An 18,013-nucleotide genomic window follows, 5' to 3' on the forward strand; every position below is an offset into this window, starting at 1 on the left:
GACTGGGAATGGCCACAAATGCCAGTGCGGGTGTGGGGGCGGGGGGGGGGGGGGGGGGATCTGGCGATGGGTCACCAGGAAGTTCCCCTACCTCCCACTCCAGGGTCCCATCTGCCTGAGTCAGAACAGAGTTCCCCAGGGTCTGGGGGCCTGGCAGAGAGTACTGGGGAGGCCAGTCCAGGAAAAAATCTAAGTGGCCAGGCCCCACTCCCCACTGGGTCCTAGGTTGACTGAGGAACCATGTACTTTAAACCAGTCAGTTTTCACATCTGTAAAATGGAGAGAAAGATCCTGCCAGATGGCAGTGAACAAAACAGCAAAGGGTACGGAGCTCCATTCACCTGTTCACAGAGGATACCTGCCCTGCAAGTGGGGCCAGGCCAGAAAGTTGCCCATGACCCCTCCAGTGTTCACCAGTTCCACAGCCCAGCCCAGCTGCTGGGGTCTGGAGGGTGAGTTTGGGGTGGGTACTCATCTTGCAACCCAGTTTATCAGAGCCCTGGTCTGAGACCCTCTGAGTGACCTTCACAAGGCGACGCAGCCTTGACCCCAAACTGCCCCCCAGGCTCCGTGGAGATGCAGTGACTCAGTGGGAGTGTTCCTGTGTATTTGGCAAATCTGTAGCTGGAGACCCCTCCCACTGGGCTCTCCCCTGATCCTTCTAGAAACACCCACTCTGCACACATCCTATAAAGCTCTAGAGCTGAGAAAAGAATGCTCTCCTCACTGATCTAGTTTGTTTCCTCTCAGCAAGCAAGCGAGCTCATTTTCTCCTTTCTCCTGGCTGCCAGGAAGCTCAGCACAAAGCTTTGTGCTGCTGTAGCTTGCCTTACCCTGGTGCCTGTGATCTAGCTCTTCCCCTGCTTGGTTTTTTTTTTTATTTTTATTTTTTTTGTTCTCTTTCTCATGGTTTTGCATTTGTTCTCTTCATCCTTTTTATTTGTAAGCCAAAGACATGTGTCATTTTTAAAGAAGTAGGTGGAGGAACTGTAAATGTTTAGGTATGCTTTGCCTGTGCAGGAACGGGGTGAAATCTTTGGGGTGCCTACCCCTGGAGCATGGATGGGAGAGCAGACCCCCAGCAGCCCAGGGCTCTGGAGCACCCTCATGAGACTCGAGGCTCCTGAGGACAGATGCTTGCTTCCTCCCTGGGCCCAGGACCTCATCTCTGTCTCCCCCATCTACCAGTGCTAGCCTCTTGACCAGGCGGTGAGCAGACAGGCCTGATCCTGAGCACGGGTGTGAAGATCAAACTGTGTCATGCAAATCCCATCACCAAGGGGCCCAAGAGCTTGCTGAGAAGTTGGAGAGTTGGTCTGTAAAGAACTGCTACCCAGTTTGTGCCCACTCAAGGCCATTTGTGTTTCTAACAAGAACTTCTACCCACTTCACGCTTTTTCTTCTTCTTCTTTTTCTGTTTTTTCAGTCAAAACTGGTTTTCACGGACTCAGTGACCATCAAGCAGACTAAACCTCTGCTCTCAGAGAATGTTCTCCTGCCCCAGACTCCCAGCCGAGGGCTGCAGTAACATTTTAAATGGGTGGTTTAATCTCTTTAAATTTCAGTTTCTTTGCTTGTAAAATGAAGAGATTGGACTGAAAGTTCTTCATGGGCCTTACTGGCCACAGATCTTCGAGGGGCTCACAGTGGAAGATTCTAATGGGATTCTGAGGCCTGGGGATGTGGCCAGACGCAACCACAGATGTCCATTTCCTGGGCTCGCAGCACCTTTATTTGGAATGAGTAGGAATATCCCTCCCCATCACGGTCCAGGCCCCACACAGGCGGTCTTCTAGTCATAGGGTGGCAGCTCTCTGTGCCACCTGGGGGAGGGGCATAACCCCTCCCACATAACTACAGCTCCACGGACCAGCAGGAAATCTCTGTTCCTGGGGAGCCCTCTTGGTAATCCAGCTTGAGCACTCTGGGATGGATACATGGACAGACAGAAAGATAGGTGGTCACCAAATCTCAGGTGTGGTGGGAAGGGACGGAGGCGGCTGGGGTTAGGAACGTGGAGGGTAGAGAGTCTGGGGGGGCCTTAAAATTTCCTCCAGCACAGGGTGACAAGGCCCGGTCACCCAAGTGGACCCAGCTGTGTGCGGTCTTCAGGGCCCAGGGCTCTGAGAATTCGGGAGGAGTTCCCTACTGCCCCTGACTCACCTTAGTGATCTCTGGGCTGGGGTACTTTCAGTAAGTCTGAGCTGACTGTCCTCTGTGAGGTCACTGAGGGCCGGGTCAGAGATCTCTAAAGTATCAGCCTTTGCCCTCACTGTCTCTAGTTTCCAGGCAAGGACAGAGGAGTAGGACCGCCCGCCCAGCCCAGCTCCTGGCCTCCCAGCCCCCACACCCCACCAGGCTCAGCGGCCTGCCCGCGGAGTCACCTGGTAGCAGAGTAGTCACGGCCCTGAACGCTCAGTGTTCGCCTGCTGTCATCTGCCGCTTCTGGGGGCCCCCAGAGCACGTCCTGGTAGAACTGGCCTGAGACACAAAGGGTGGGTCAGCAAAGAACAAAGATGGAGGTTGGGAGACACACAGAGGTGAAGGGCGCAGGCAGAGGTGGCTTCTGAGGGTGCCCTGAGCCATGGGCAACATACCAAGGGTCCCACCAACGTGGCTAGAGAAGTGGTCGGTGTCCCGCAGAAGGAGCCGCAGTCCTGCCCCAGGGCCATCCCAGGGGAGCAGGCCGATGGTCACTTTGCCTGGGCTGCTGAGCAGCAGGAGTCCCGTCTTGTCCATGGTCATGTTGAGGCTGTGGGGACACCCGTGTCCTGAGCAACTGAGGTGGGAGTGGCTTTGGGTGGGAAGTCCCTTAAATGTTCTGGGCTTCACCTTCCTCACTGGTAAACTGGGACCATCTTGGCGTATTATTTATAAAATAAAACGGATTCCTTTCCCTCCCTGGTTTTCTTAGATTAGTTTCTTATAAATTAGTTTTATATGATTTAGGCAATTGTCTGATACATTCATTCTATCCCTTTCATTTTTATAGCTAGTGTCACTTCCTTCTGACGGTCAGTGTTACTTATGTCTAGAAGAGCAGGTCCCTTTTCATTCTATCCCGTCCTTTTTTACTTAAGACAATCTTTGAAATTCTTACCTTTTTTGTTTTCTTAGGAATGTTAGGCCCCTGTAAGCATGCTGAATAGGGCCCTGCTATTTAAAATAACCTCTGAGGTTATTTTAAATGGAACTGCCTTAAATTTACACTGTCCTTGATTCAATGTACAAGATGTGGTCTGTGTTCCCTGAGGTGTATCTTCTGTAGCTCATGAAAGTATTTGGACTTTCCCTCACTGCAGGTGATAGAAATTCTTTATTCTACCATCTAGTGTGCATGTCTAAGGCACACAAACTCTGTCATTGTTCGTGTATTTATCAGATAATAGGAAACTTTTAAGATCTTTCATGAAATTGGATGGTTTTTGGGCGAGCCCCTCAGGTTTCCTAGGCACCCACTCATTTGTCAAGTGGAAATCAGTCTCTACAGTGCGGCACAGTGAGAGGGCAGAGGGCAAGGCTCTCTGTACTCAGTACAGGCTGGGGGTCTGTGCACTGCTCAGAGAGGGCCAGGCTCCTCGGCCCTGCTCTCAGGCCCCTGGTGGCCTCCAGAGCTGGCAGGCTGCCTCTGGAAAGCTCTGTGGTGGGGCAGCCTCACCCAGAAGAGGTGGTCATCCACCTCCATTACCCACCAGCTGCCCAGTGTTTGATGCCAGATAGACTTGTCTTGTCACAGCTCCAGGAGTATGTTAAGGATGACATTCATAGCCTCACCCAGGGGACAGTACTCTCCAGCTTCTCGTTATTGTCATCACTGCCTCACCACACAGACAGTATGGCCCTCCACGGTACCCAGTGGACACCACACTGTCCAACGGGCACAGTACTCCTGGATCATATCGTCTCATTGGACCTTCTCCTCAGCCCTCTGGTTATGAGTGAGGAGACAGAGGAGCTAAGCAGCCTGCCCAGAGTCACACAGGACTGGCCATAGAGCCAGCTCCAAGCCACACTGGGCCCCACATCAGGTAGCGACCCCGTGTTAGGTGTGAGGGCAGCTGGGTCCCAGCACGACCCCTCTGTGCCCTCCAGAGCAGGAGGGTAAGGGCAGGGCTCTCCGCATCTCAGCCCCTCCTGCGGAGCCCAGTCCCACTGCAAGAGACTCACGTTCAGCCACCCCATCCCCAGGCCCATGGGCCCAGGTCACCCGTCAGCACTGTCACCAGCGAACTAATGTAGCCACAGAGGTACCCAGCCAGGGGCCTACCTGGGTATCACCGAGAACAGCGTCTCCTTCCACTTATAGGCAGAGTTTCTTCGGTTCCGAGTCACTACCACATGCTCAGGGGAGGCGCGGACCTGCAGCTGGGGGTTCTTCAGGGTCACCTCAATCCACGAGAACTGGGCCTTCTCCGTCTCATACTGGCCAGTCACCTCAACCCCTGAGAGGGCCAGGAGCAGAGAGGTCAAGGCCATGGCCCAAGTGGGGCATTGGCCTGGATGAGAGGTCCACCCAAACCCCTTCTCACCAGCTCACCTTCTTAGTCCCCTTTTCCCAACACTTCCTCCCACAAACTCTCCCTGACCCCCTGGTTTCATATGGCTTTGGAAGGCCCCCAAATCCTCAGTGATGGCCACCTCAAGACGAGCCCTTTGAGAAGGCAGAGCCTGTCTGAAATCAACAAATATTCATAAAGCCCCTGCAGTGTGGCTGGCCGCACGAGAGCGAGATGGAAAAGGAGTGATGCCCAGGCTGTGGGAGCAAACAGGCCACAGCCTGGTGAGATGAGTGGTAGACTGCGTGGTGCTGGGAGGAATGAGGAGCCGCGGGTGCTCCTTGGCTCTGGGTGGTTCTGCAGGCACATGCAGGCATCCCCACGTGCTGTGCAGGCAGAGTGTCCTCACATCTGACCTGATGCTCGGTTCAGCCAGTAAGATCCTTCCGGGGGTTGGGAATGCAGGCCTGGCTAGCACACCTACCTCCTCCTCCCATTCAGCTGCTCTACACCCTCCAGAGTCCTATCAGTACCTTCCTCTGCCCAGGGGGCCCCCACTTGTCTGCCAAGGCCCAGTCATTCCTGTATGACCCCGTGAAGCCCCCCGATCCTCAGACAGCTCTTGTCTCCTCCTCTGGGATCACCCACATCACTCTGGGCACTGACTATGGGCCTCTGAGCTTATGTATGCCCCCCACCCCTGAAGTATGGCAGTGCCGGGGACAAGTCCACATCTGGTCTCCCTGGAGTGCCCAGGTCACCCAGACCTGCGTATGTCATGCTCAGGGCAAAGTCTGTGGGGTGGACTTGTAAGTGCAAGTGTCTGTGCTCAGAGGCATGGCTACACTGTGGTCTGAGACAGGCCCGCACGGGGTAAGGTATGTCTCCATGGGCGGGTGTCTCATCATTGTCTCTGGGGTGGTGAGTGGTGGGGAGTGGTGTCTGGGTTTCTCTGGGTGGATGGTTGGATCTGCACCTCTCACCTTGGTCAGGGTCTGAGAGCAGGTTCATTGACCCCTGAGAGTGCTTGATGTCCACACAGAGGCGGTTCACACTCTGTCCGGGCAGTGTCAGGATGACAGAAGGTGCCTGGATGGGGGCTGGGACAGCAGGTGTCGTTCCTAGAGCAGGCAGAGCAGGCTGGGAGGTAAGGCAGGAAGGGGGCTGAGGGGGGCTGGCGACTTACCTGGGGGTGAGTCTGTCTTGGCTGACTCTGAAAGAAGAAAAAGGCTGGGTTTAGACAGCCCCTTCCTGGGCAGTGGCAGGGGAGGGACTGAGAAGTGGACGCCTGGGGCCAGGGCTCCCTCTCAACCGCAATGCTGGGAAACCCACGTGACAAGCCCGTAGAGCTCCCCGAGGGTTTCCTTTCCTGATGTCTCTGGGTCATAGTGTTAGAAGGTGTGTCAGGGGCTCTGGCCTTAGTTCTTAAATCCACATTACGAAACATTTCATCAGGAGTGGAGGGGGCTGATGGTGCCGAAGCGGGCATTAGTGCAGAGGCAGCCAGAAACAGAAAGGAAGAAGGCAGTCAGGATTGAGGGCAATCTTCACATCCTCCAGCCATCACTGCCACTCGCCACCCACCCAGCCCCACAACGCCTGCATACATACATCCAACTTAGAAGAGCCTTTGTAATGAGATTTTCAAACAGGAGAGCATGCTATTAGGGAAAATGTGAGGACATAGGGTCTAGCCTGGCTCTGTGCTGTTTCTGAGTCCAGATTTGGGATCAGAAATAGCTCAAGGGACTACTGTTGGCTTTGGAAACGGAGGAAGCCTTCCCTTTCTAGAAGGTTCCATCCTCAGCCAGCCTCCAGAGTGTCATGAATCTGATCCAGCGAAAATAAAGAACATGTTACTTTGGGGCACCTGGGTGGCTCAGTCGGTTAAGTGTCTGACTTTGGCTCAGGTCACTACCTCACAGTTAATGGGTTTGAGCCCCATGTCAGGCTCTGTGCTGGTGCTTTACCTCTCTAACTCTACAGGCAGATATAATGATCATTTGAAGGAAACTAGACTCTTAGAGGGTCAGAAAGTGGCTTACCTAACCACACTTCTGGCAGCAGCGATTCCCTAACCCCAAGGTAGGTTAGATGAGGAGGAAGAGGAGAATGAGGAGGTCCTTGGGGTCCGTGTCTCCCTGAGTTACTAGACACCTTCATGAGAGGTCCAGCTTTGGAAAAATGGACACATGGAGTCTTCTCTGAAGTAGTATTATGGGTCCTCCACAGCCTGGGCTCTGAGACCACCCCCTCCTGGGCGAGAGATGCAGAGAGGGCCGATGGCTCCCTTCCCTGCACTCCTCACTCTGGGAGCCTCTCCTCCCATGGCCAGAAGACATTCAAAGTGGGAACAAAGGGCCCTTCTTGAACTCCTTGGCCTCTGTCACCACTGAGCTCCCCCCCACCCCCCGCCCCGTCCCCGACTCAAATTACCTGGTCTTGGTCCTCTTAAGCCTCTTTCGGTAAGGAAGGGGTCTGGATAGCTGCTCCCTAATCAGACATAATTGGACTTGACTCCCAGCGCTGCCAGCCAGCCAGGTGTGCCAGGCAAGCCACTCCCCCAACAACCAGGGCAGAGCCCAGTCTGTGGCCAGGGCCACCGTTCTGTCACTCTCCCACCCCTCTCCCCTTTCCCCTCTCCTTTGCCACCTGTTATTCTGGACCTTGTGTCTCCCATGGTACGAAATCTGGAGAGAGGAAGACCTGGAAATCAGAGGGACCTGGGTTTGCTTGTTAGACATACCTTTCTGGGGCCTGCAGTTGAATGGGGATTGTATCTCTAGTGCCCAGGGCAGGACCCAAGTGGCAGCCAGTATCTGAATGAACGAGTGACTAAATGCACCCATTTGCTTAGGCAGATGTCGCCCCCTGCTGGCAGTGGGGTGGGGCTGGAGATGCCCGGGCCCGCAACCTCACGGGGCTGGTGCCTTAGGCTTTGTGTCAGTCAACCGTCCCCCAGGCCAGCCTTTGAGGCCCTTACCAAACTGGAACTGCTTGTGCTTGTTTTCTGGATAAAACAAAAAGAGAGAAAGAAAGACACTGTTAGAGTGATTTTGATAAATCTGACATGCTTGTACTTAACCTTGCTTTCCAACCCCAGCACTAAATAGGTGCAGTGAACCCTGGGGTCAGGAGACCTGGCCTCAGCTGCCATATCAATGAAATGGGAGGTGTCTCCTGGGGCTCCTGGGAGATTAGGGGTGGCAAGGTCGGGGTCTTGGTTGGGATACAGGGGAAGGCTGTGCTGCCAAGGAGGCTGGGGTTCTCCTCTCATACCCACCGGTTTCCAGGGGCTTCTCAGCAACTTCGGACTGTTCTTTGCCTTCTGGTTTGGTGACTACCATGGACGTGAGGGGTGTGACAAAACTGTACTGCAGTGACAAGTTCAGGGCTCGGGTCTCGAGGGCCTGCTTTTCAGCATCAGAGGCAGAAATCCTGCAGGTTGAGGACATTACAGGCTCAGCAGGCCCCTGGGTGCCTTGTCAGATTCCCCCCTCCCTTCCAGACCCTTCTGAGAGGGTTCCACTGGGAGAGTCTATAGCTCACACAGGGTGCCACAAACCCCTCCCTCTGTGCTTGGGAGATACCCTGTGCCCGCAGCTCCCACCCTCCCAGCGGGAAGCTTGGGAAGGTGCTCGGGCTATGTGTGGCTGTCCCGCTGGGCCCTCGAAGGTGTGGGCTACCCACATTTTCTCCAGCAGCTGCTGGATGGTCAGATATGCCCAGAGTCTCTCCATGAAGCTGTGGAAGATGTACTTGGGGCTCTGAAACTCTCCTTCCTTCTCCGCTATGCTGGACTCCATTTGGAAGGTGATGTTCTGCATGTGCTGGAAAAAGGGGCCCGGCCGGGGCAGGGGCTGTGAGGGCCTGGGGCTTCCAAGCGCTCCCACGTGAAACCTGCTTGGAGCTGGGGCAGTCCATGCAAGGACTGAACTACCTTTGAGTAGAGTGGGGTGTGGGGAGGGAGTTTGGGGTCCAAGAGCCTCGGTCACAGAGCCTCCCAACATGAGAGGGAGGTAGAGATAAAAGGTAGCAAACTATCCAAGTGCCACATGGCAGACACAGAGCTGGGAGCTCAGGTCAGCCCGACCCTTCCAGAGAAAGGGAAATGAGAATGCGATGTGAACCCCAGGCCAGTGTAGAATCAGCAGCAGGATGGAAGTGAAGTGTGGTATGCAGACAGAAAGGGTCCCCAGACGCATTCCATGCTCCCCCCAAAGATGGAGACTCGAGGAGACCAAGAGGGAAGAGCCTTCCCCAGCGGTCAGTGGCAGAGTTGAGAAGAGGACTCAGGTGTCATGGCCCTGATAGGGTTTGGGGCCCCATCCACCCCAACCAGCTGTCCCCGCCCAAGCTGGTGCCCTCTGCTGGGGCTGGGCACTGCAGGATGGTGACAGTAGGGCGTGTGCCGAGCTCTGGGTGACTGCTGCGTCCTTCCCAAGGGAAGGGCCTTCCGGTCTGGCTGGCTTGCCCGCAGCCTGCAGAGTAGGAGGGCGGGGAACAGAGAAAAACCCCACCCCTCTCCCCATTGCTCCCCACAGCAGCCAAAGGCCTTCACAGTGTGGATCAGATCCCCCCTACCCATGCTAGAACTACCTCCTCAGTCTCTCACCCAGAGCTGGCTCGCCCCCAGCCCCACTGTCACATGCAGGTCACCAGCATGAATTTTGCCCTATCCACACATAGAGCTACTTGTTTGATGATTTTCCTTAAATGAACTTTAAATAGACTAATACTATTTATTTGGCCCTGTCTCAAGCAATAATACCTGTGAAATCTTAGGTCTGAGGTTCAAGTTCTAGTTTTCAGGAAACACATTCAAATAAATACACAACTACTAAAACAAACATGTTTGTGAACGACCCTGAGTCACCGTGGTCCTACACTTTGGGAATGCCTGGCCTTTAGGTTAGTATTAGCAGCTAACATGAATGAAGTGTTTACAGTGGGGCCAGACTGTAACCCTCACAACAGCCTGACAAGGTGGGTGCGGTGACCTGTACTGATTTTCACACAGGAGGAAACTGAGGCACAGCGAGGTTAAGTGATTTGCCCAGGACTCACCTCTGGGAGGTGGCAGAGCTGGGTTTGAACCCAGGCAGGCTGGCCACAGGTCAGGCACTGTCCATTCCAATACTTGGCTACTTCCTCTGAGGCGAGGCCTGGGGCCCCCCGTTCCCCTCTGACTCACGCACCTGCTGTTCTTCCCACACATGTTGCCTGTTTGCCATGCAAGCCTAGAATGTTCCTCCATCATTCCACCATCTGGCCTCTACCACTTTCTATTCGTCCTTCAGTCTCAGCTGGGCAGGCAGCCCTCCATGATTCCCAGACCAGGTTTGGGATCCCAGGGCTGCTTCCCTCAGTTCCCAAGTCTGCTGTGGCAGGGACATCCCACCCCGCAATTCCTTGTTTGTGTGACGATTTACATGCACTGTCACTGTCACTGTCGTGAGGATAGTATCCCCAGGGCCTAGAGAAGGACCTGGCACAGAGCAGGTGCTGTTTCTCTCTGTAGATGACAGGGCCTCCTGTGTGACAGAAGCAGGGAAGGCTGGGCAGAGACAGCATCATGCGAGGCGCCAGGCTCTTGACCTGGCTGCAGAGGGGCCCAAGGCAAGTCGTCTGCCTTGCTGGATCTCAGTCTGCTCATCTGTGAATTGGGAGCAGCCCTCTCTGCCCCACTGCAACCTCAGAGGGTGGTGTGAGGACAGGATGGAATGCCAGGCACCTGGCTCTCTCAGGAACAGCAGCAGCACAGACTGACTACTGAGTGTCATCTCTAAGTGGGAGAGGGCACTTTGTGACTTGTCAAGGTCAACTGCTGGAGCCTGTGGGGCTGGGATTTGAGCGCAGCCCTTCTGACTCCCTGCTCCAGTGGACTTTTCCCTGCAGAATGGCTGGGCACACTCACCAGATGGCCTCTGACTTTGGCTGAGAGCACATCAGGGCTCTGGTCCTGGAGCTTCCCAGCCACCACGATCTCAGAGCCTTTGAAGAGCAGCCGGAAGTTGTCCTGTGAAACCTCCTCCACAGCGTTGCTTGGGTACTCAAAGGTCACTGCTGTCAGCAGTGGGTTGGCCACTTCCTGGTAGAAGTCCTGCAAGGTGGGGGGTGTCACGAGTACAGGGCTGGAGTCCGCCTGTCTCTCTCGGCCATCCCTCACTCAGGGGCTCAGCGGGGACAGTCGGGCACCTGGAGTTGCAGGGAGGAGTCCGAGTCCTCATAGATGCGCCGAGCCAGGCCACCGTTGTCCAGTGCCAGCTTCTCCAGGAAAGCATAGCTGACATCGAAGCCGAAGCCCAGGCAGAAGAGGCTGTACTGGCCAGCTATGGCCTCCTTCACGTTCTTCTGGATCTTCGCAGGGTTGGTCTCTCCTGGGCCCAGTAGTGTGGGAAGGGGGTGGGGCGTGAGAAAACAGTGCTTTGTTCAGTGGGGATTTCAGGATTCTAAACGCTGCCTCCGGCACCCCCCACCCCCACCCCGCCTCGGGCTCCAGAGCGAGCCAGGGGAAAGCCTCAGCTGCCTCCTCTGGGCAGTGTGCCCCAGAGCTGCCGGTGGTGCCCTCACCCGCAGTGGGGTCGCCGTCAGTGAGCAGGATGATGAGGGAGACGCTCCCCGCGGGCAGCAGCTCCTGCCGGTTGGCGTTAGTCAGCAGCTGCACGGCCATCATCATGGCCTCATTGATGTCGGTCCCTGGGGGGCACATACTCAGCGTGGCTTCCAGCCCAGGGCCTCAGGCTGGGCTTGGTGCCCCGGAAGCCCCCACACTGCAGCAGGGCTGCAGAGGCACTCACCGCCTTGGGCCTGGATGCCGGCCACATAGCTCCTGGCCTGGTTCACGTTCTCAGCTGAGGCTGCCACCAGTGATGGCTTCCACTGGGTTGCTTCCCCGCTGAAGCTGATAAGGTTGAACTGGTCTCTGGGGTTGAGGTCATCCAGGATCTTGATTAAGGCTTCCCGGGTCTGAGCAGGAGGATGGGAGACAAGGTGGGTGTCTCAGTGGAACCCCCCTGGGGCTGACCTCCTGTGTACTAGGGCTGGCATTCCCGGACTTGCGCGGTAGATGCTCTAGAGGCAGGACCTGTCCATACTCTGACCAATCTCAACCCCCAGGTTCCCCATACCCAGGAAGATGGGGGAGGGAGTATCTGCCTACTAGGCCAGAGGTGATGGCGTGAGGCATGTGTGGGCTTCCAGAGTTGTGGCCTTAACCTGCGGGACCCACCTGTTGGATTTTCCTGCCGAACATGGAGCCGCTCTTGTCAATGACAAAGATCACATTCTTGGGTATTGTGGGTAGGCCCTCAGGGGCAAAGTAGTGCACAAAGTAGCCATTCTCAATCTGTGATCAGAGTGAAACAAACCCAGGTAATAAGAGCTGGAGCCCTGACCTGCCCCCAACCAGCCTTCTCACCTTAATCCTTGGGTTCCTGTCTTCATGCAGCCCCATCCATTTCTGTCCCACTGCTAACTTCCTCAAATCTTCACCATCCTCTTGGGCTCAGTCCAGGCCTCTCTCTCTGCCCCTCCCCCGCACTCACTGTGTCTGTCTCTCTCTCAAAAAAAAAATGTAAAAAAATATAAAAAAAAAAAAGGCCCATCAAAAGAGTAAAGGGACAGCACAAAGAAACTTATATGAAAGAAACTACTGCCATTGAACATCAAACTGAACTGTGAGCCTCCTGGCAGCCAAGGCAACAAGTGAAATCTTGCAAGTCCTCTCTTTAGCAGAGATGAAACTTTAGCACCTCCAAAAGAAAATTGTTTTAGGGACAACATAATAAAATTGCTTGTTTTTGGTCTGTGCTGCCACTGGTTCACACTGAAGAGTAGAGGTAGTTATTCTGCCTTTCCTTCTAGAACATGAAAGCTCAAGCTCTTGAGCGTGGATGGATTTTCTGGTTACCCCCATTCTCGCCTGGAGCCCACACACCTGAATGGAGCCCCCGGAGAGGGTCCGGTTCACATCGTAGCGGATGATGAAGTTGCCATTCACGACTGTGTCCTCCTGCCCTGGGGACTTTTGCTGGGAGAGTGTGGGCTTGAATCGGATGTGAGCCTGGGGAAGGAAAGGCTGGGGTTGAGAGGAGCCCCATGGCCACACCCACCCCATCTGAAGCAAGAATTCCAGGATATGGCCTTGGGCCACAGTCCAGGGAATGTTCCCTGAGACTGAGCTGTTGGAGAGAATGACTCTCCATAGGAGAGTGGGGGAGTGAACCTCTGCTCTTAGAGCTGCACCAGCAGGGGCCAGGCTCAGGATGTGCGTGATCCAGCTGGCTGCCCCTTTCCACCCATGGGGCCCTTCCTCAGGCTCCTCCCCATCTCGGGCTTCACACCAGCACCTACCACCCCTCTCTGGGCCTCGTCCTCCACCTCTGCCGAGCGGCAGCATGGACAAAGACCAGACCTCGTGAGTCCCTCCAGCGTAGAGGTTCTGCCCATGGTCCCTCTCTCTGGACAGACTTATAAGGCTGGTGGGACAATAGTCCCCTTGGTACCTCTGCCTGCTGAAAATGGCATGCCCACCTTGGTCTTGTTCTGTGAGATGGTGAGGGCATCTGCCAGTTCGTTGGTCATGAAGGTGCTCTCTGTCTCCAGAAGGCTGATGCCCTGAGGCTCGAAGATGTGAATGTCCATCTGGAGGCAGGAAGTAGGTCACTGGGTTGGCAGGGAGCTGGGGCTGGTCCCCCAGGGAGGCAGAGGGGGAAGGAGGCGCTGCCCTCAGCACAGCAGGTGTGTTCCCGGAGACCTCTCCGGAAAAGGCAGTGCCAGTACCTGCAGGTGCCTGACCAGCTGCTGGGGCTGGACCTTCAGCAGCAGCTCATAGACTCCTAGATGCCGTTTGAGCAGCTCCTCATACACCAGCTCGAAGGTGACCTTGGCAGAGGGGGCCACATTGACTGACACCTGGAACTGCTCCATCTTTCTTCCGGTGGCCCTGGGAGAGAAGGATGTCACGTCTGTCCCTCCAGGCCAGGCAGGTATGGCCACTGGAGGCTGAAGGGCTGAAGGCCAGGCAGCCTCTGCCCTACCGCCCTGGGGGTCCTCCCTCCCCCATCTTCGGCTCACTTGATGAGGCCGGCACTCTCTCCCCTGGCCACGGCCGCGCTGTACTGCTCCTGGGCTGCAGCCTTCTCCTTAATGTTCCCTGGGTAGGTCACACCTTCGATGATCCTGCATCAGGAAGGGAGGATTTGGGGAAGGCCTGATAGGGGCAGCCCACTCCAATCCCACCTCCTCCAGGGAGCCTCCCTCGACTTGGTGTGCCTCTTAACAAAGTGACTCCTGTCTTTGCCTGAGTCCACCCCTGTTTATTATGTACTTACTATATACAACTCTGTGCAGGACCCCAGATGGGGAAGGGGAGCTCTGCATACTATGTCATGCCTCTATCTTCCCTGAGGTGTGCAGTGTTGGTAAATACGCATTTACTGAACAGACAGAGGAGGGAGGCTGCAGAGGGGGCAGGCCTGAGCTAAGTCCCCGCCTCTCTTCACCCTTGCAGTCTGGCCCCACATCCCAGCTTTCCTTCCCACCTCACAGCCTGCTCCCAGAACTGATCAGTCACCAGTGAGTGCTTTCTGGGGTGCGCCTGTGTGCAGCTGTGTGGGGTAGACGGAGGAGGAGGGAGATGCTGGGCTCCCAGGGCAGTGGGAAATGCAGTGCCGGAAGCTTCTGACCCCTCCCACTACCAGGACAGCAGAGGGGGCTCTATAGAGAGGTTGGCCTCTGGGGAAGTAGGTTTTGGACAACTAGTGGAAAGGACTCCCAGGGGTGTGGGTCCCACAGTCCGGCTATTCTTTGGGACTAGAAAGAACTACCAGGGCTTTTCCTCTGGAATGGAAATGACTACTCCAGATCCTCCTTGGGAGGTGAGCAGGGATGTGTCAGGCAAACACAGCCCTGCTCCACCTGGGGGTGGCTTGAAAGGGTGTGCAGGGGAGAGGGGGAGGGGATAGCCAGAGCATTAGGACCCAGTGTCCCTCCTCCTTACCTTCCTGACCTTCCTGGTCATAATTTAACCCTGGGCTAGGGATGGGGCCGCTGAGTGGGCCACAGGGCTCCTCCTCCCAGACGCCCAGCTGGGGCTCCCAGACAGGTCAAGGAGCAGGGCACCCTGCCCCCTGCTTCCCTATATCCTGCAGCAACACGATCTGGGCCCAGAGAGCAGTGCCAGCCAAGGGCTCTCAGTGAATGTGATGCGCCCAGAAGCCGGCAGCCTGTTGGCTTTGGCGCCCACGTGGGAGGCTGGGTGCTGCCTGCAGTGCTCACACAGCACGCAGTGCTCACACGGCACAGGTGCTCACATAGTACAGGCCCCAGGGTTAGGAGAAGCAGGAGCTGCTGATGACAGTGGCAGAGAGAGAGGAAGGAGCCGAGCACAGGGACTCAGGTTGCACTGTAGTTTGTCAGAGGTCTCAGGATAGTTTGGGGACCCCGGCTGAGCCCACTCTCTGCCCCATGCAGCTCCCCCCGAGTTGCTGGGATCAGCCTCTTTCTGGCCTGCCCTCAATCACTGCCTCTCTGGTGGAGACAGGGACAGACGGAGAGGGTTCTCATGTATTGAACAAACATTGCAAAATATTCGGGAAGGGTGGAGGAGGACAAGGTGAGGATCGGCACTGAGCCACAGAGTCCACAGGAATCCCAGGGGCCTCCCAATTCTCGGCCGCTGGCCCAGAGCAGAAATGCCTTCTGCAGTATCCCTGGTGGGAGGGAGGGAACTAGCCTGGCTTGGAACTTCCTGTGACCAAGAGATCCCCTTCCTCAAGGCATTGCTCCATTGCGGGGCAGTCCTGGAGTTAGGAAGTCTTCTGTATTCTGAGCTGGACGCTGCCTTTTGGGGACTCCCTCTGGCTGGGCCTGGGCCTCAGGATGCCCCAACTCTGTACTCCTCAGAGGCAAAGAAACCAAGACGCTGTGGTTTTCCACCTGTCAATTGGGAAGCATTTGGGGATCGTACATAGAGAGATGGATGGTGGGATAGACAGAGGGAGGGAGGGGTGGAGGGTGGAGGTATGGAATATTTCTGAGAACACACTGAAGTTTGTGGCTGAAGCCCCCGGGTCTTTGTGCTGCCTACACACACACACATCCCTAAGGCATCCACAGCACACCTCACATCAGGAAGAGGGTCGCTCTTCTTGATCGGCCGTCATGAGGGAAGCTCGTGTCATGACGTTGGGCTGGAGAGGGGGACGAGGAGGAGGGCAGGAAGGTACCTACATGGAGAAGTTGGTGATGAAGGCTCTCTTGGGCAGCTCCACCTGGAAGGTGGCCTCCTGTGTAACATCGGCCCTGTTGACCACCCTGCTGGTAACGACCGTGTGGGCAAATCTGGATGAGACCTTGGAGTCCACAGTTAGGCTGTAGATGTCAATGTCATTCTGGACCAATGAAGGAGGAGGGATGGGATTGGCTCAGTGCCAGCCCAGCTCAAGGCAGCACTCTGAGTCCCAGACCAAGCCCTGGCCCCCATCCCCGACTGACCCACTGACCAGGCCTCCAGCCAAACCCGAGGCACTTCGCATGAGAGCACCAGCCTCATGTAAGAGACAGCAGTGTATTTTGCTCCCCGCCCTCCAGGGCCACGATGGTGGAGCCTGCGCCCCAGTGTGTCTGGGAAGCAACTCTCAATTACTCCTCGGTCAGAGAGCCCTGGAAAGGTCAGGAAGCTTCATATTTGATCTTAGCTCTGTCCACCGAAAAGGTAGTGAATAAGTCCTGTGATTTCTGGTGACCGTGGCCTCATGGAAACTGGGAAAAGCAGCCTCTTGCCTGTCTCCCACCAGGTGTTCACAGGAGCTAGGAGAACTTGGAGGTGACGAGGACCCAGTCTCTAATTGCTGGGAGCCTTCCTCTTTGCCCCCTTGACAGTCCACAGCCATGGACTGTCCCCAGGCATATGCTCTCTTCCAGATCTGTGTGCATGTGAGCTGCCTGCACATGGCATGTTCAGGTGCACATGCAGATTAGCACAGAGACAAGTGAGTGGCTGGGTGGCTTATGTACACACGGGAGTGTCTGCTGGGTGGCAGGCACTGTACTAAGTTCTTTATAAATGTTACAGGTTTGAATAGCTTTTCTTTTTAGTATTTTATAGATGAGGAAACAGACACAGAGTACATAAATAACTCCTGGGGCGCCTGGGAGGCTCAGTCGGCTAAGTCTCTGACTCTTGATTTTGGCTCAGGTCATGATGTTGCGATTTGTGAGTTTGAGCCCCGCATCGGGCTCTCTGCTGTTGGCATAGAGCCTGCTTCAGATCCTCTGTCCCTCTCTCTCTCTGCCTCTACCCCACTTGCACTCTCTTTCTCTCTTTCAAAATAAATAAACTTTAAATAAATAACTCCTTCATGGCCACTCAGCCAGGGAGAGGTAGACCTGAGCTCATGAAGCCCATTTTTTGTTGTTGCTGTTTATTTATTTATTTTGAGGGGGAGGAAAAGTGCAAGTGGGGGAGAGTCAGAGAGAGAGGAGAGAGCAGGAATTGCAAGTAGGCTCCACACCAAAAGTGCAGAGCCCAACGCAAAGCTCAAACCCATGAACTGAGATCATGACCTAAGCCGGAGCTGGACGCCAAACAGCCCAACCCCCTGAGTCTCCAGGGTGCCCCTTGTGAAGCCCATTCTCATCCCGCCCCGCCTCCCCCACCCCACTGCCAGCCTCTAACAGCAACTCAAGTCTAGCAGCTGCATTTCCACCCTGTAAAATGGGACTAGATTTAGATCTCTCTACTGTTAAGAGAGGAACCATACAGGCTGGGCTAGTGCCCGGTGGATGGTCACCACCAATTCTTTGCACACACACTGATCCACGCTCACTTGTGCGCATATGCTTGCACACGCAGAGGCTCTCCTTGCTAATCAGCTCACAACACTCACACTCAGGAACCCACAGACACCCGCTACCTTTTGGGCGGTGGTGGTGTGAAGGACAGCCAGCAGCGAGAGCAGGACCAGAGCGATACCACAGGTGCAGCCAGGCGCTGAAGTCTTCATTTTGGCTCCAATGCCTGGCAGGTTGCTTCTGAACTTGAGAGGAAGTGGGGAATGAATTAATAACATGCTTGCTGTCCCGCCCCTGTGGGGGCAGGTTCTGGGAAATTGGGATCTACAAGCCAAAAACTGCAATTGCCTCAGATAAGTAAACTGTGAGTGTCCTGTGGACCTTGGTTGGGGCAGGAACATGTACTACGGAAAAGCAAGCTCAGGTGGGAGTTGGGGAGTTGGGTATGGCACCCCTTCTGAAAGGTCTAGAACCACCCCAGGCCACTACCACCCCTCACAGCAGCCACTGCACCAGTCAGTTCCTTAGGTCTGGGAGATATGCTCCAGAAGCCCAGCCTGGGGGAAACAGGGATGGCCCAGGACAGGAGGGCTAGGGGCTGGCTTCCAGGAGGCAGGGGGGCTGGAGGCCAGCTTGATGTGACAGGGCAGTGAGGGCCCTAACGGCTCTGAGCCCCTGGAGCGTCTGAGTTGGGCAAGATCTGCTGGGGCCAACACAGG

The 18,013-nt window shown here is 55.5% G+C and overlaps 1 protein-coding gene across 1 annotated transcript; it reads right to left on the reverse strand.

The window, feature by feature from the left end:
• Positions 1 to 1,705: 1,705 nt before the first annotated feature.
• ITIH4 (inter-alpha-trypsin inhibitor heavy chain 4) lies at positions 1,706 to 17,512 on the reverse strand. Its single transcript, XM_039243597.1, has 24 exons — positions 17,417 to 17,512; positions 15,732 to 15,892; positions 13,575 to 13,679; positions 13,281 to 13,443; positions 13,032 to 13,142; positions 12,436 to 12,561; positions 11,728 to 11,844; positions 11,297 to 11,465; positions 11,070 to 11,195; positions 10,695 to 10,876; positions 10,414 to 10,599; positions 8,187 to 8,326; positions 7,780 to 7,934; positions 7,480 to 7,506; positions 7,149 to 7,202; positions 6,933 to 6,989; positions 6,542 to 6,670; positions 5,829 to 5,963; positions 5,683 to 5,709; positions 5,480 to 5,596; positions 4,268 to 4,442; positions 2,598 to 2,752; positions 2,385 to 2,481; positions 1,706 to 1,924 (listed from the first exon to the last, which is right to left on the reverse strand). Exons 1-24 carry the CDS (start codon positions 17,504 to 17,506, stop codon positions 1,855 to 1,857), a joined length of 2,874 nt encoding a protein of 957 aa, XP_039099528.1. The 5' UTR covers positions 17,507 to 17,512; the 3' UTR covers positions 1,706 to 1,854.
• Positions 17,513 to 18,013: the final 501 nt, after the last annotated feature.

This window comes from Hyaena hyaena, unplaced genomic scaffold (assembly GCF_003009895.1).
Source record: "Hyaena hyaena isolate Hyena2069 unplaced genomic scaffold, ASM300989v1 scaffold_231, whole genome shotgun sequence".
Lineage (NCBI taxonomy): Eukaryota > Metazoa > Chordata > Mammalia > Carnivora > Hyaenidae > Hyaena > Hyaena hyaena.

Coding starts and splice junctions, on each gene's coding strand:
- ITIH4 (XM_039243597.1), bottom strand. CDS start 17,506: ATGAAGACTTCAGCGCCTGGCTGCACCTGTGGTATCGCTCTGGTCCTG. Junction 13,143..13,280: donor AGCTGGTCAGGCACCTGCAG/GTACTGGCACTG, acceptor TCCTGCCTCCAG/ATGGACATTCACATCTTCGA. Junction 8,327..10,413: donor CCAAAGTCAGAGGCCATCTG/GTGAGTGTGCCC, acceptor CCCTTTTTCCAG/CACATGCAGAACATCACCTT.